This window comes from Carcharodon carcharias, chromosome 2 (assembly GCF_017639515.1).
Source record: "Carcharodon carcharias isolate sCarCar2 chromosome 2, sCarCar2.pri, whole genome shotgun sequence".
Classification (NCBI taxonomy): Eukaryota; Metazoa; Chordata; class Chondrichthyes; order Lamniformes; family Lamnidae; genus Carcharodon; species Carcharodon carcharias.
In genome coordinates, this window is record NC_054468.1 from 92,919,360 (window position 1) to 92,935,881 (window position 16,522).

At 42.3% G+C, this 16,522-nt stretch overlaps 1 protein-coding gene across 4 annotated transcripts in view; it reads right to left on the reverse strand.

Annotated features, from left to right (window-relative positions):
- Window positions 1–1,569: 1,569 nt before the first annotated feature.
- The window catches only part of LOC121271661 (serine/threonine-protein kinase PAK 2-like), a 70,302-nt gene continuing 55,349 nt past the window's right edge, over window positions 1,570–16,522 (reverse strand). For all 4 annotated transcript variants that reach the window (XM_041177783.1, XM_041177800.1, XM_041177791.1 and 1 more), the window contains exons 7-15: window positions 16,034–16,169; window positions 13,761–13,824; window positions 13,472–13,520; window positions 12,648–12,760; window positions 12,219–12,336; window positions 7,632–7,731; window positions 6,120–6,316; window positions 4,214–4,351; window positions 1,570–3,704 (exon numbers count right to left, since the gene is read on the reverse strand). In XM_041177783.1, the coding sequence (XP_041033717.1) occupies window positions 3,618–3,704; window positions 4,214–4,351; window positions 6,120–6,316; window positions 7,632–7,731; window positions 12,219–12,336; window positions 12,648–12,760; window positions 13,472–13,520; window positions 13,761–13,824; window positions 16,034–16,169 (1,002 nt within the window). In that variant the 3' untranslated portion in view covers window positions 1,570–3,617. The remainder of the gene's footprint in view (window positions 3,705–4,213; window positions 4,352–6,119; window positions 6,317–7,631; window positions 7,732–12,218; window positions 12,337–12,647; window positions 12,761–13,471; window positions 13,521–13,760; window positions 13,825–16,033; window positions 16,170–16,522) is intronic.

Consider the following 16,522-nt stretch of genomic DNA (forward strand, 5'->3'; position numbering starts at 1 on the left):
TCCTGTTCCCAAACTTCAAAGCACACAACTTCCCTTTCTGGTGCCCATTTTAGCTGATATTCTCTTACACGTCCTGTCCCTTTTCCTTCAAATTTGCCATCACCCAGCTCAAAATTTTTGAATCCCTCCAATCAGGAGTGCTGTAGCAACACACATCACAGCACTGAAATGGCTTTAAAGTCACAAGTGATATCCTATGTGGCTGTGACCACGATAAACTATTCCTCATCTGGTCTGCAGCCTTTGACATGACTGATCACACCATCCCCATCTAACAGCTCACCTCTGTCGTCCAGCTGACTGGGGCTGCACTCACCTGGATCCATTCTTGTCTATTTAATCATAACCAGAGAATCAGCTGCAAAGGCGTCTCTTCCTGCTCTCTCACCTTTACATCCAGATTCCCCCACGGATCTAACCTTAACCCTCTCACTTCTCAACTAACACTATCCCTCAAAGACTTCATGCAGAAACATGGTATATGCTCCACACGAGCACTGGAAACACCCAGCTCTGCCCCTATTGATCACTCCACTGCCTCATGTGTCATGCTGCTTGCCCAACATCTAATAATGAATCAGCAGAAACTTCCTTCAGTCAAATTTTGTAAGACCAAAACCATCATCAGTCCCTGCCACAAACTCTGTTCCCTAGCCACCAACTCCTTTCTCTTCCTAACCACTGTAAAGCTTAACTAGATTGCTCAAAACCTTGAAGTCATAGCTGATCTGCAGCTCCGCTGCAACCTACTATCCTCTCCATCACCAAGACTGCTGACTCCAGCTTCATGTCAACAGTATCCAGCCCTACCTCAGCTCATCTGTTCCTGAAACGCTCACCAATGCCTTTTGTTACCTCTGGACCGGTCTACTCCAATACTATACTGGCAGACCTCCCACCTTGTAAAATGGAGCGCATCCAAAACTCTTCTGTCCATAGCCTAACTTGCAACAAGTCCAGTTTACACACCATCCTTGTTCTAGCTGCCTACCAGGAGCCACTGTAGGTCAATGTCTTGATTTTCAAATTCTCAGCCTTGTTCTTTCTATGGCCTCACCTCTCCCTATCTCTGTAGCCTCTCCCAGCTCTGTAACCCTCCAAGATCTCTTTCTTCAACTCTAGCCTCTTGCAGATTCCTGATTTTCTTCACATTGACAACAGCTGCCTAGGCCCCAAGGTCTGGAATTTCCTCCCTAAACTCTACCACTCTAGGTGAAACATCTATCTTTGACCAAGCTTTTGCTCACCTCCCCTAGTACTTTGTGTCTCAATGCCAAATTTTGTTTGATAACACACTTGTGAAGCATCTTAGGACATTTTATACAGTAAAGACACCGTATAAACAATTTTTGTTGCATCCAACTTTCCTTCCATCCTTATGGATCAATCTGTTGTTCAAATCTGTGTACACTAGACTGTCAAACGTTTTTCTAATGGCTAAATATATAATGCCCACTGACTTTGCCAATCTCTTCAAAGTCCTATAGATTTGTCAGATGCGATCTTGTTTCCACAAAACCGTGTTCTCACCAGTGTAAATAAATATATTAAACACAAACAAAATTTGCACACGTTTTTCTAAAAATTTTATTCTTAGTATTAATTAGAAAAAGAGTCCAAAACCTTAAATCCCCAATTATATCAGGCTCGACTGTTAGGCACTTTCAGAAATGTGTTCAGCCTTTTGTTAGATTTTCTTCTTTTAATACTGTAGTAACAAGCACAAAATTCACCACTCATACTGCTTTGGGAACCATTTGAGAGTTGAGTACTTTCCATCTGACAGTACTGCTGTAGTCACATGCATTGAATGGTCATGCTTGTACATCACTCCCTTGTGGTGGTATACAGAGTTCTGAAAGGTAACAGTTCCACAAGCTCAGGTGGGAGTGCAATCTCAGTCACCTAAAGCCAGCCATCACCCCCTTGGAGACAATATCTTATTGAGGTTAATTTCACAAGTCCCACACCAAGTGCTTGGACATCAGAACTTTGTGCCTCACTATCTATTAGCCACATGTACCTCAATTGCTGCACTTGAATTTTGTTTTGTCGTACAAAGGCACTATAGGATGTGAAAGAAAATGTGATGAATGCACTGCACCTGCATGCTGTGTGGCTTGACATAATAGGGTGTAATGAAATGGTAAATTTGCAACACGAATCTCCATCAGTTCATCTGTGAAGATTGGGTGCAGTTCCGAGTGGTGCAGGTGTGCGTGCGTGTACACGTGTACATGTACGCGTGTGTGCGTACGCGCGTGCGCGTACGTGTGTACGTGTGTGCGTGTACACGTGTGCGCGTACGCGTGTACACGTGTGCGTACGCGTGTGTGCGTACACATGTACGTGTGTGTGCGTGTATGTGTGTGTGGAGGGTGCACACAGTGCTGCATGTGTAGACCTTGCATGGAGTACAGTATAGACTAATGTGGGGTATAGGTATATCAGATACTGCACATAGTAGGTGTGGTGACTCTGGTGATTCATGCACGGAGGTTGCATTCTACAAAAACCTGAAGCATTAATGCAGTGATTCTAAGTAGATGGCAATTTTTAAACATCCACGTTAACAACGTACTTGGCAATGAAAATAAATATGACTCTCGGTACTGAAGGGCACAGGGGGTTGTGCCATCCTGATGTAGCACCGATGGGAAAACCGTTCCTTTATTATACTGCCTGACAACTCTGCTCATGTACAAGCCAGTTCTTATAAGAAACATTCAACCCATTGGATAAGCAGAAGCCTTACTGGGACCTGGGATTCAGTGAAGCAACTATCAATGGATCCAATGTTAGGTCGGTAATGCAATGCTTTGACTACAATGCAAATATTGGGGAGCCGATGCAGAAAAGATCAGTTTATATTGCAAAAACAAATCACAAGGTTAACATAAATTAGGTCAAGTGTCTTAATGCAAGTTTGAATCCAGCAATACTCTTGGGCAATTAAGGCCATGGAGAAAAAAAAATCAACAGGATCTTACTGCTCCTTTGAAGGCACAAACCAGTCATTGAGGCAATACTCACAAAGGCTAACAACAAAAAAAACCACACTGATCACAAGTGTGGAGGAAGCTGGAGTCTGTTATCCCAGAAATTGCCAGTGCACGTAACCAGGCAGAACTCCAGATTGTTAGTACAAACAATAAAAAGTACTTTTAAAAAAGACAGATAACAAACTTCTCTCCTGAATTCTAACAATGCAATCTGCCACTGAGATACATAATATACAAAAAAAAAGGCATCAAGCAAAACATCCCAAAGCCCTGCTCACCCGATACAGTACATAATGTCCATAAGAAGAGATAAGCAACTGGCAGAGCAAACCGCATCCAGGGGATAGTCCAGATTCCACAGTGGAGGCATGTAGTCTGTCTTTCAATCTGCAATTCAAGTATTGAAATGTAGAGGGAGGGAAGAGGGACCACATTTTCTTGGAAAAAAATATAAAAGCAGCATCGACCTTGCTTGCGTGGGTGGCCGGTAACAGGGGCGTGCAATTCCCCATGTGGATCTCAGCAGCTGCTCTGCCATGTCAATGCAGACCATGATACTCAATTCTGATTCTTGGAAGGGCAAGGGGAGGAGTCAAGGGGAAAGAGGAGGAGATCCTAGCGATTACTCTTCATCGCATCCTTGGCTGCCAGAATCAGTGGCGTCAAACTAGACAAGGGCTTGGCCAGTTTCAGGAATGGATGCTGCAAGAGACAGAGTGAGAGAAGTGAGAGTGCTCAGAGATCCAAAGACTGTGGTTAACTCAAAACAGTACCAGACACAACAACAACAATACCAGCAAATACCAATAGGAACTTGCAGCTAGGACATTACTCCATAATACAGCAACCGGTCTCCACATTGAGGAAGAAGAGTGATGTATCCCCAGTGATGGAGGGAAAAACTCTGGACTCCATTTTCCTCTGGACCAGTTTCCCCATTTTTGGGGGTATGGGAAGATAACCATGAAACCAAAATCCTGCTTCCAGTCTTTACACATGGATAGAGTTCAGAGAGATCCTCTCTGTATATCCATGAAATGCAGCATCATGGCAGGTGTGAATAAAGAGTATCTTACGCACCACGAACAGACACACAAATACATGCAAACTAATTACAGCAAATTTATTTGGGCGCAGGCACAAATTGATCCGAATTCTTATATAAATCTAAAACAAAAATATGACCTGAAATTTGAAGGGACAATCCATACCTGCAGTAACTCCTTTCCAGAGCCTCGTTTTTCCACGTCCATCTCCAAACAGTGATTCAGAAAATCACGAAAGGTTGTGGAGAGCTTCTCTGGATTCTGTAGCTCTGGAGTGCCATTAGTGGCAATCAGATACAAGGCCTGCAATGTAGACAGATAAAATGAAGGAGCGAATGTTAACTAGAGTTGCTATAGGTCCAAACTAATAGTTTAATATAGTCTTGCCATGCCTCTTCCTAGTGTCTGCCAGGGCTCCCACTTAGTTAAGATTTAAGGCACAAAGATTCAGTGGACAGTCTGGTCCAACATCTGTCATGTAATTTGGGTAATAAGAAAACAGTCAGCCATGTGGTAAAGCTATCCTTCACAAAAAGCTTACCAAAAACAAGATTAACCAGCTCAAAGATGAGAACAGAGGGAAAATTGGAGAACACTGGAACATCGGAAGTAGGCCATTTAGCTAACCTGATCATGACGGATCCGTATCTTAAGTCCAGTTGCCCACCTTGATTCTGTAACCCTTAAATGCCCTTGGCTAATAAATTGATCAACCTCAGCTTTGAAATTTTCAACTAATCCTCAGCCTGAACAGATTGTTGGAGGAGAGCGCTCCACATTCAGACTAGCTCAAATTTTAGGTTATGCTCCTTTATCCTGGGCTCCACCACCAGAGGAATGAATCATCATAAACATCACAATTAGATCACCCTTGATCTTACATACTCAAGGGAATAGGAGCTGAGTCTTTGCGAACTGTCTTCATAATTTAACTCTTTCAGCCTCAGTATTATTCTGGTCAATGTGCATTTCACCTCCTTCAAGGTCAGGATATCCTTATTGAGGTGCAGCAACCAGAACTGAACCACTCCAGTTGTGGTCTAACCAGAGCTTTATACAACTGTAAAATAACTTGCATCCCTTTTGTATTACAGTCCCTTTGAGATGAAAGCCAACATTCCATTAGCCTTCTATATTATTTCCTGTACCTATCTACTTGTTTTTAGCAATCTCTGCACTTGGACACCCAAATCTCTGTCTCTGCACAGTTCCTAGTTTATCATTTAGGAAAATACTCCAATCCATCTTCTGAAGTCCAATGCAGATGACATCAGTTTTGTCCACTCAATTCATTACAATGTCCCTTGGAAACTTCCTGTTCCCATCTACACTACAGGCTGGACATTTCTGATGCAGAAAGAGCAAAAACACCACCAAAGGTTTTCTACAGACTGTCAGGTGAGAATAAGGAATTTCACATTTGAATCAATAAGTTAAAATAATATAGTTATATTAATGAAAGATTTCAAATTAACCTTGGTGTGTTGAGACACTGATCACACCACACCCAACCACACCACCCCTGCCCCTCCCTTATGGCACTGCCATCAGCAAGGAAGCAGAGTCTCAACGGAGATGAAATGGAGCCTCAGGTTCTTTCTAAAGAGCAGTCTCTGTACCGTCCTGCCCCCTGAACTTGAAGAAAATTCCACACAGCTTTGCGTAATCTTGGCTCACACTTCAAGGGAAAGTAGAGATGGCAAAAAGGGAAAGGTACACATTCAGAGAAGATCCTACAATCCTTTGGCTAGGTCCAATAACAAACACCCATCATTTCCCTCAAATATCTTTCTCAAAACTATTTGTCTCCACTACCCCTCTGCGCAGTCTATTCCTCATATTTATTACCCTCTGATTAAAACAATTAAATCCAAATCCGCAGAACCATGATTCCTTGTTTTGGAGTATGAGCAAGCTCACACATTACTTCAGAAATACCTCCAAGCCTTCTGCTCTCCAGAATAAACAATCACAGGTTCTTCAACCACTTTAGTTCAAATGCCTTCAGCCTGGTATTATGCACTTCTGACTTCTGACATCTGGACTTAAGATCGCAAGGCTGGACACTCACCCTCAGCGGATTCTCATTTAGGTAAGGGGGTTCGCCTTCCACCATTTCAATTGCCATGATTCCCAGCGACCAGATGTCAACCTTGGGGCCATATGCTTTCCTCGTCACCACCTCAGGTGCCATCCAGTAAGGTGTGCCCACCATGGTGCTGCGCTTGCTCTGCTCTGGTGTGATCTGGGCACAGAACCCAAAGTCAGCTGTACGGACACAAGATAAACAATGGCTTTAACATCAAAGCATTTGGACAGCTTCAGTAATTAACTTAGCATTAACTTGGCAGATTTTAGAAAATTGTTTGAGGCTCAGCTTGGAGTTGCTTACTTTCATAGTAATTGTGGGGGCACTCCTATTGCTACCTCTGTAGATGCAATTTCTTTTAAAGTAGCCAATTTGTGGAATGGTGAGGAACAAAACACAGGAACTGCACGGATTTACAAATGAAGCCTATAATATGCAGGAACATAGGAACAGGTGGTCGTCTTTTAACCCCTTGAGCCTGTTCAGTCAATAAGATCAAGGCCTAACACCACAAATCTGTCTTTGACTCACATTCCTTGACACCTTTAGTTAACAGATGTAAATTTAATAATTGATCTTACAATTGCAATTTGTGGAAGAGGTACCAAACTTCTATTATTCTTTGTGTGAATTAGTGTTTCCTAATTTCATTCATAAATTGCCTGGCTCTAATTTTTAGACTATGTCCCCCAGGCCTAGGATCCCCAAACACTGAAAATAATTTTTCTGTTCACCCTATTTGTCCCCCTTAATAACAAACTTCGATCAAATCACCTTTTAACCTTCTAACTTTCAGTGAAAACAGTCCCAATGTGTGCAAACAGTCCTCGTAAATTAACCCTTCAAGTCCAGGTATCATTCTAATAAATCTACACTACGTCCCATCCAAGGCCAGTATATCCTTCCTAATGTGAGGAACTGAGAAAACTGCTCACAGTAGTCCAGGTGTGATCGAACAACAGAAGCATAATTTCTACCCTCATTCTAGTCCTCAAGGGATAAAGGCAAGAATTTTGGTTATCTTCTGTACAGTGTATCTGTATGTGATATTTTAATAATCCATGTACCTGGACCTCAAATCTCTTTGGGTCTGCACTGTTTCTAGCTTTTCTGTTTAGAAAGTACCCTGCTCTATTAATTTTAGGTCCAAAGTGAATGCCCTCACATTGGCCTACATTGCAATCCATTTGCCATAACTTTGCCCACTATCTGTTAATATCTCTTGGTGATTTTCTTTCATCTACACTTGCTAAAGTCTTAATCTTCATTATGAATGCCAATTGTGACATCGCTGTCTCATTCATTCATGAATACGACACACTGGAGGAGCAGCCAAACAGAGAACATCAACACTTGAAAAAAAATTAAATTACAAATTAAGGTTATAATATATTTTATGGTCAGTTCTTAAGATTTCAGTTTATGAATGCTACCTCAATCTAATCACAGCACTGAGAATTTCAGCACAAGGGTGAGGATTAAACTGTCACTCACTGAGCTTCACAGATCCATCCATGCCCAGTAGCACATTATCGCTCTTGATATCTCGGTGAATGACCTGGTTTGCGTGCAGGAACTCCAATGCTTGTAGGCACTGCCAGAGGAATAACAGAGATTGAGCATGGCATTGCACTCAATAATTTGTAAAGGAAATATCATTTTTTCCCCCAATATTACTGTGGGATACTGAAGCAGGCTTGCGTGTCGTTGTTTGTGTGTGTGTTTATTTTTTCTTTTGTTAATAAATGCTTTAATATAACCTTTAAAATTTCCAAAGGTGGTAGTGGAATCTACTTCTGACTTCAGTGTACATATTTTCTCATTATAAATACAAAATGCAAAATCATTGTGACAGTTTGGCCAAGTTTCCCTTTGGTATTTGGTTAGCCTGGCAAATACCACCTGCTATATCATAACAAAATTGGGGGCCCTTTGCAGGATTTTTAAAATTCCTTGATTGGCTTGGAGCTGGTGAACCCGAAGGCTAAGAGTGCGAGAAGAACATGAATTATGAGTTGGTGTTGAGGGATTTTAAGGTGCAAATACGGCTTTAACAATTGCAAAGACTTTTCTGGGAGTGGAAGAGGTAACCCTGATTTATTTGTAAAAAGTAACTAAGGCTCAGTAAACAGAATTGGCGGATAAGTTGCAGTTAGAATTAACCGCAGGGGTGAAGAAAGCAGACAAGATTGAAGTGATAGTGCAGCATTTGAAATTGGAAGGGAAACCTGAAACTTGTGAGCACAGCAGGAGATAGTGAGGCTTCAGTTGCAAATGAAAAAAAAACTTGAATTGGAGGCAAAAGGGAAAGAATTGGAATTGAAAAGGCTAGAGGAAAAGGAAAGAGAGCATTTCAAAGAAAAATGGAAATACAAAAACTTGACCTCCAGAGGGAGGAGTTAGCAATGGAGGAAAGAGAAAAGGAGGGAGAAAGATACCACCAGCTTAAAAAGCTGGGCCTTAAAAGAAAAGAGACATTGGAGATGTTTAATTTTGTGCTAGCTCTTCTAAAATTTGAGGAAAGGGATGTAGAGGCATTCTGTATTTCATTTGAGAAGATAACTAAGCAAATGAAATGGCCACAAGAAATCTGGACATTGCTTTTACAGTCTAGGTTGGTAGATAGAGCTCATGAGGTATATGCATCGCTGTCAGAAGTATTTGTGGACTATGATGCACTAAAAAAGACAATTCTGAGTGTATACGAGTTGATTCCTGAGGCTTACAGGCAGAAATTTAGGAATATAAGGAAACAGTCTGGACAGACTTATATTAAGTTTGAGAGAGTAAAACAAAGTAATTTTGACCTGTGGGTATAGGCATTAAAGGTAGAGATAACATATGCAGCTCTTAGAAAAGTAATTCTTGTAGAAGAATTTAAAGATTCACTTCCTCAGTAGTTAGAACTCATGCGGAAGAACAGAAGGTTAAAACGGCTAGGCAAACAGCGGAGATAGCTGATGATTATGAACTGGTTCATAGATCAAAACATTTTTCCATCACCCTTTTAAATCAGAGAAGGGCAGGAAGAGGGAAGATGAAAGGAAGGCAGGTAGTCAGGGAAGAGAAGGGACAGTTAGGAGTTCTCAGGAAATTTCTCCTCAGGCCTGAAAGGAAGGTGCGGAAGGTAGAAGTGACACTTGAAGACTTAAATGTTACCATTGTAATAAGGTTGAGCACACAAAGTCAATGTGTTGGAGGTTACAGGGAAAACCTGTTGCAGTAATTGGAACACAGAAAAGTTCAGGAAATCTGAGTACTGTGGTTCTGAGGTTCAGAGGCAAGAAGAAGCAGTGTTTTGGTGTACAGGTGGAGCAGGAAGAATTAGTGGTAAGTAAAGAAGTGGGAATGTGTTCACAATTTACCCAAGAGAGTGCTGCAGGAAAGGCTACAAAAGGTTAAAGGGAAAGGCTTTCCACGTGTACAGGGTGGAACAGGCAATGATATCAAAATTTCAAGGGACATGGGGGCTTGTCAGTCCTTAATGTTATAGGATAGTGCCATTTGTTGTCCAGAGAGGGTACTGCAGGAAAGGGTATTAATAAGTAGAATTTATGGAGATGCGAAATCTATTCCATTGTGTAAGGTAAATTTAAAAGTTAAATGGAGAATAGGCGAGGTGATTGTTGGGGTGGTGGACAAACTGCCCATTGCAGGGGGTTAATTCATCCACTGTAATAAATAGCTGGGTTCCAAATGTTGGTGATGCCTAATGTAGTTGAATAGCTTGTGGCAGCACAATCAACAGAAATGTTGCAAAAAGTGCATCCTGGATTGTTTCCAGGTTATGTAGTAACGAGATCACAAACCCACAGGCTGAAACAGGAAGAGGAGGAATCTAAAAGACAGGAGAAGGCTGCTCACATCCAGTTAGCTGGATCTGTCTTTGAAAAGATTGTCCGGGAGAAGAAGGTTGACAAGGTTGGGACTGAAGTGTTTAGCTCAGAGCAATTAATGGAGTTACAACAAAAGGATTTTTTGTATTTTTATTCATCCACAGGATATGGGCTTCACTGGCTGGACCAACATTCATTGCCCATCCCTAATTGCCCTTAAGGTGGTGGTGAGCTGCCTTCTTGAACTGCTGCAGTCCATGTGGTGTAGGTGTAGGTACACACACACACACTGCTGTAGGGGAAGGAGTTCCAGGATTTTGACCCAGCGGCAGTGAAGGAACAGCGACATATTTCCAAATCAGGATGGTGTGTGGCTTGGAGGGGAACTTCCAGGTTGTGGGGTTCCCATCTATCTGCTGCCCCCGTCCTTCTAGATGGGTAGTGGTCATGGGTTTGGAAGGTGCTGTTGAAGAAGCCTTGGTGAATTCCTACAATGCATCTTGTAGATGGTGTACACAGCTGCTACCATGCACCAGTGGTACAGGGAGTGAATGTTTGTGGTTGTGTGCCAATCAAGCGGGCTACTTTGTCCTTGTAGATGGTGGACAGGCTTTGGGGAGTCAGGTGGTGGGATTCTCGCTTGTTGGAGATGATCATTGCCTGACACTTGTGTCACTTGTCAGCCTAAGTCTGGATATTGCCCAGGTCTTGCTGCATTTGGACATGGACTGCTTCAGTATCTGACGAGTCGTGAATGGTGCTGAACATTCTGCAATCATCAGTGAACATCCCCATTTCTGACCTTATGATGAAAGGAAGGTCACTGATGAAGCAGCTGAAGGTGGTTGGGCTGAGGGCAGTACCCTGAAGAAATCCTGCAGTGATGGCCTGCAGCTGAAATGATTGACCTCCAACAACCACAACCATCTTTGTTTGTGCTAGATATGACTCCAACCAGTGGAGAGTTTTCCCCAGTTCCCATTGGCTCCAGTTTTGCTAGGGCTCCTTGATGCTAAACTCTGTCAAATGCGGCATTGATGTCAAGGGCAGTCACTCTCACCTCAACTCTGAAGTTCAGCTCTTTTGTCCATGTTTGAACCAAGGCTGAAGTGAGGTCAGGAGCTGAATGGCCTTGGTGCAACCCAAACTGGGTGTCAGTGAGGTTATTGCTAAGCAAGTGCTGCTTGATAACACTATTGATGACCCCTTCCACTATTTCACTGATGGAGAGCAGACTGATGGGCGGTAATTGACCAGGTTGGGTTTGTCCTGCTTTGTGTACAGGACATACCTGGGCAATTTTCCACAAAGCCGGGTAGATGCCAGTGTTGTAGCTGTACTGGAACAGCTTGGCTAGGGGTGTGGCAAGTTCAGGAGCACAAATCTTCAGTACTATTGCCGGAATATTATCTTTTCCACCAGTGGCAGACCTCTCAATAGCCCAGGCCCTTCCTCATTCCACCTTTGCTCTTTCCTTTTCAACATAAAGAATCCTTTGATATTTTCCAAGGTGTTTTACAAATGTTGTCTTCTTTTGCAATTCACAAATGAGCTAATTTTTCAAAACAAGGAGGATAGTATTCAAGTCCAAAATTCAGGCAGCCTCCAGAACAGCATGAGACAGAATTTCCTCAATCTAGTAAATGTGTTCCATTCTTGCCATTAAATACAGAGCAAGGCCACAGCAGGGAGAATGGTGAAAACTTTCAACATCACAAATTTGGGTGGAAAGTAAGCTCCACCTCTAGGTAGATATACTGATGACAGTCAAGGAGGGGCCTTTCAAAGAGGGAGAGTAGATGAATGGGCATCAGTAGGTTTTACAAAACACAGGATGGGAAAACACTTCCCAGGATGTCCTGCAAAGAAAAGATAGTGTTCCATGGATTTTGGCAAATGTCAATGGCAGGGATTCAAGTACTACAAATGTGGAAACTCGGCAGTAAGAACTGAAAACTTTGGAATGACATGGGTGAGTCAGCATCTGGCTTTCAAAATGAGGAACCAAGGAGAGAAGCTGAACGTCACGATGCAGGATTGATATATTGGTTCACCTGAACCTGCTTCAGGAGCTAACTGACCTGCCAAAAACTGTTTTTTGTGAACAAATGAAGATCAAGCAACTTTTACCATTACAGTCAACATTCCTTTTAGTAGGACTACAAATGAAGAATTAATAGGAGCTGGAAGCTTCCAAGAAGGCATCTATGAAAGAATTGGAAAGGGGTTTCAATCATGCACTTACCTCCCTGCATACTGCAGCAATCTGTGCCTCATCCATACAGGTTTCTGTAACGACGTCAGTCAGTGAACCGCCAGCCAGATATTCCATCACAACACACAGCTCGTCACCCACCAGGTAGCTAGGGAAAAATAAAAAAGAAAGCTTTGGTAATTCACTTGCCTACAACACCAAGAGTACAATACAGGCAGGGAAAGTTCCTCATTGTACTGTCAACATTGGATACACCCCTCTTTCCTTGTGTGCACCACACTGGCAAATGGAGACACAACAGTACAGATTTACCATATACAAGGCTCTGGTTTCAGATGAGCCCATTGGACAGAGGCATCTCAGAAGTTAGTCATTTATTGATTCCAAGTGGCATGGGTGCAAAGCCCAAAGCAGATTCTGACCAGAGGTACACAGACAGCCCTGAATTCTCCTAGTTACCTGTCCAGGAAGTTGACAATGTTGCTGTTCTTCAGTTCCTTCATCACCAGAATCTCATTGATAATGAGCTCTTTCTTTGGCTGTTTCTGCAGGTTGATCTGTTTTATTGCCACCTGGTAAAGCAAACAAACAACATGCAAATACTGCATCTGACTCCTCCACCATCCCACCTCACTCGTTGCAAGTACAGACACAAAAAGCATGCTCCAATTCAACAGCAGCAGACCCTCTGTTCTTTTACTATGCATTCATTAAGTGGACTGATATACAAAAAGGAACATAGCTGGTCTTTTTCAGCTTCTCATGGCTACAGCTTTCCAAAATGGATGGATGTAGACTTTGTTGGCTGACTATAGGAGCGGCAAAAGAAGAATAGTTGTGACAATTTTCTGAAAGGAACTTAATGGAAACTCTTCAAAGAACTGGTTTGTTATGATGAGGTAGTTACTGTGTCACTTAGACCTACGTGACGATAGGCTCAGACCCATTGATGAGGTCCTGCAGAACACTGTATACCCCAGCAGAACTTCTGGCTTTACAGAACTCTTCACAACACCCGTAAAACAGTAATGAGCCAACTTCACTCCTGATGGGCAATGAATGACAGGTCACAAATGCAGCAGCTTCCGAGAGAACAGTGACAGACAACTTCCAAGTGAAGCACCTTTCCAGCATATGTAACACTCAGCTTGAGTATGATATATCTTCGTGCTCAGTAACAAACATTCCCCCAAATCTACCTTGCACTTGGAACTGGCAGTCAAGTTTAGCTTAGCATTCAGTATGACAGCTCCTGAGTTCAGTATCCCTAAGCAGTAACATACCTCCTGTCCTGTTGCTACATCGATGGCTGTGAATACTGTCCCTGAAGCCCTGTAAAGAAACAGATAGAGCGATAAAAATCACAGATGGCTTCAGTATCAATTATTGGAAAATACAAACTGGATTATGGAATTGTCCCCAAAGGTCTGTACTGAACGGGAGCACAACTATAATCAGAAACATTTTAAGAGAAATTGAGGTGTTCAAAGGTGCGCTACTCACCTTCGAACATTAAACTAGTACATACAACCCGGCAATGATTCACATAAGAGGTAAAGAAACAGCACTCACCCCTGCCCGATTTTCTCAAATCTGGTGTATTTCTTCTTCGGATCTCCAACACTCACAATACTTCCTGCAACAAAGATGCAGAGTTAATGTAAAAAAAAAAAAAATAGCTTCAGGTTTTCAAACAGCCCACAGATGATACTCCGTGATAGTTATGACAAATTGTTTAATCTCCTGAGAGTGTATAGCCCTCTGGCATAATCAAAGTCAATCTCCCACCCTGAAAATAGCCCACCATAGAGATTGCACCACTCTGTGTACTCAGGAATTTCTGTCCCCTCCCCTTATTATATACACCATAAATCTCCCCATCATTCTCAATTAGTCAAAATCATAGGAACAGGAGGCCAATCAGCCCCTTGAACCTGTTCCATCATTCAATTAGGTCGTGGCTGATCTGAATCATAATTCCATTTAGCCACCTTGGGTTTATATTCTTTTATACTATTGCCTGATAAAAATCTACTCATCTTCAGTTTTTACATTGTCAATTGACCTAGCTTCAGGAAATAATTTCTCTCTATTAACTCCTTTAAACATTTTTAGCAGCTGGATTAGGTCACACTTTACTCAAAGAAATACAAGCCTAACCAACAAAGCCTCTCTCAAAGTTAACCCTTTTAGCCTTGGTATCATTCCAATGATCCCCTTACAAAACCAACATGTCCTTCCTGAGGTGCAGTGACCAGAAATGAATGTCATACTCCAATGCAGTTGAACCAGAACTCTCACTGTCCCAACTCTCAGCACTCAAATTAGTCATTGGTTTGCCTTCTCCCATCTCTCAGCTTTCAAACACAATCAGTCAATCTTCCCAAAGCCCAGCACTCAAATTGCAGCCAGCATCAACATTGCCATCTGCACCCAAGTGCAGAGAACTCACTCACAGTCAGGGTCAATCTCTACATCTTTCCAGTAGATTAAAATCAACTACAAATCAAGAACACAAGAACAGGAGTAGACCATGTGACTCCTCGAGCCTGCTCCGCCATTCAATAAGATCATAGCTGATCATCTTGCGTTTCATATTACACATTCCCATCTACCCCCGTTGAGCTTTGATTCCCTTGCCGAACAAGAATCTACCTCTGCCTTAAAAACATTCAATGACCGCGCCTCCACCACTGAGGTGGAGAGTTTGAAAGTCACACAGCCCTCAGAAAACATTTCTCCTCATCTGTCCTAAAAGGGCGACCTATAATTTTAAAACAGTGCCCCCTAGTTCTGGATTCACCCACAAGAGGAAACATCCTTTCCAGGCCCAGGCCCACCTTGTCAAGATCGTTCAGGATCTTGTATACTTCAATCAAATCACCCCTCATTCTTCTGAACTCCAGTGGAAACAAGCAGTCTGTCCAACCTTTCCTCATAAGACAACTCACTCATTCCAGGTATCTAGTAAACCTCCTATGAACTGCCTCCAATGCATTTACATCCTTCCTTAAATAAAGAGTCCAAAACTGTACACAGTATTCGAGGTGCGGTCTCACCAATGCCTTGTGTCAATTTTACTAAAAACATAGACCTTGTTTGTTGCATTTGAACTAGAGTTGAGATGGTGGTTGCTAATCAGAAATCATGGTGATCCTCTGATTGTGCCGAGCTAGTATATTGAGTAAATCTTCAATAGGAATTGATGCTTGGGGATGGATTGGTGCGAGCTTTAGCATATACTCATACTCCATTTGCATAATTCTGCATTTATATTAATGGTCGAATGGTTACATTCACCTGACACAGTTCTTTAAACAAACCAAGTAATTAAAACAGGGCACCAGAGATGTAGTGAAGTTTTCATAATTGATTAATTCAAAAAAACTCAAAATCAAAAGTAAAATCTGTCAATCAGTGCTTTAGTCTTATATCTGAAATTCCAAAGGTTGATTGCTTCAGTTTGGTCATGTCACTTGTTTCTTCTACATCAGTCATAGTCAGTGTCGCCCTCACTCAACATTGAATTCATCTCGAGCCTTAACTACTGGATCACGTTATCTCCATTACTTTGGCTTGCAGGTCAAACTTACAGCACACTCTGCAACTTGTATAAGCTCTGTGCTAAATAGTAAGCTTTCCATGAAGTCCACAAGCTGAGAAATGCTACACTGAATGGAGTGAGACCCCCCCCCTCAATCTGGCTCATACAACATCAACACCATCAGTACCAGTTCAACATTGCTGCTAAACATCTTGCTTCATACCCACACCTGTCAACTGCAGTAACAAGACCTGATTGATGCAGAGGTTTTCATACAGTGAGTTAAACACTGAGCACTCACTTAGTTTTTCCATAATCTCATCATCTGTCATCTTTGCCTTCTTTTTTGTTTTATCCAATCCCTTGGAAGTGCCATCGCCATCAGGTTCTCTGCTAGCAGGAGGTGGGATTGGATCAATCACAGACCGCGTATAAACCTGAGAAGAAAATAGTGCAATGTGATGTGGATATACAGACACACAAACTAATATTGTGTTAATGTCCACACACGTGCGCAGTGGAACAAAGTCAGTGCATGCATATGCACATGTAGACACACACCCTCTCTTTTTGAAACCTTTATTCAACTTACTGCCCATCTCTCCTAAAGATGCTGACATGTTGGAATATAGCCTGTATGGCTCCCAACCACTCTCTACAACACCTCACCTGAGTATTCTTTGCCTGCAATTTTAAGCAGGGACTGATGGTCAGGGTTGGGACAACATTGCAGCTAAGTCTAATGCTGCCCTCTCCTGTTGCCCAGCATGTTACTGGATAATGATTAGAA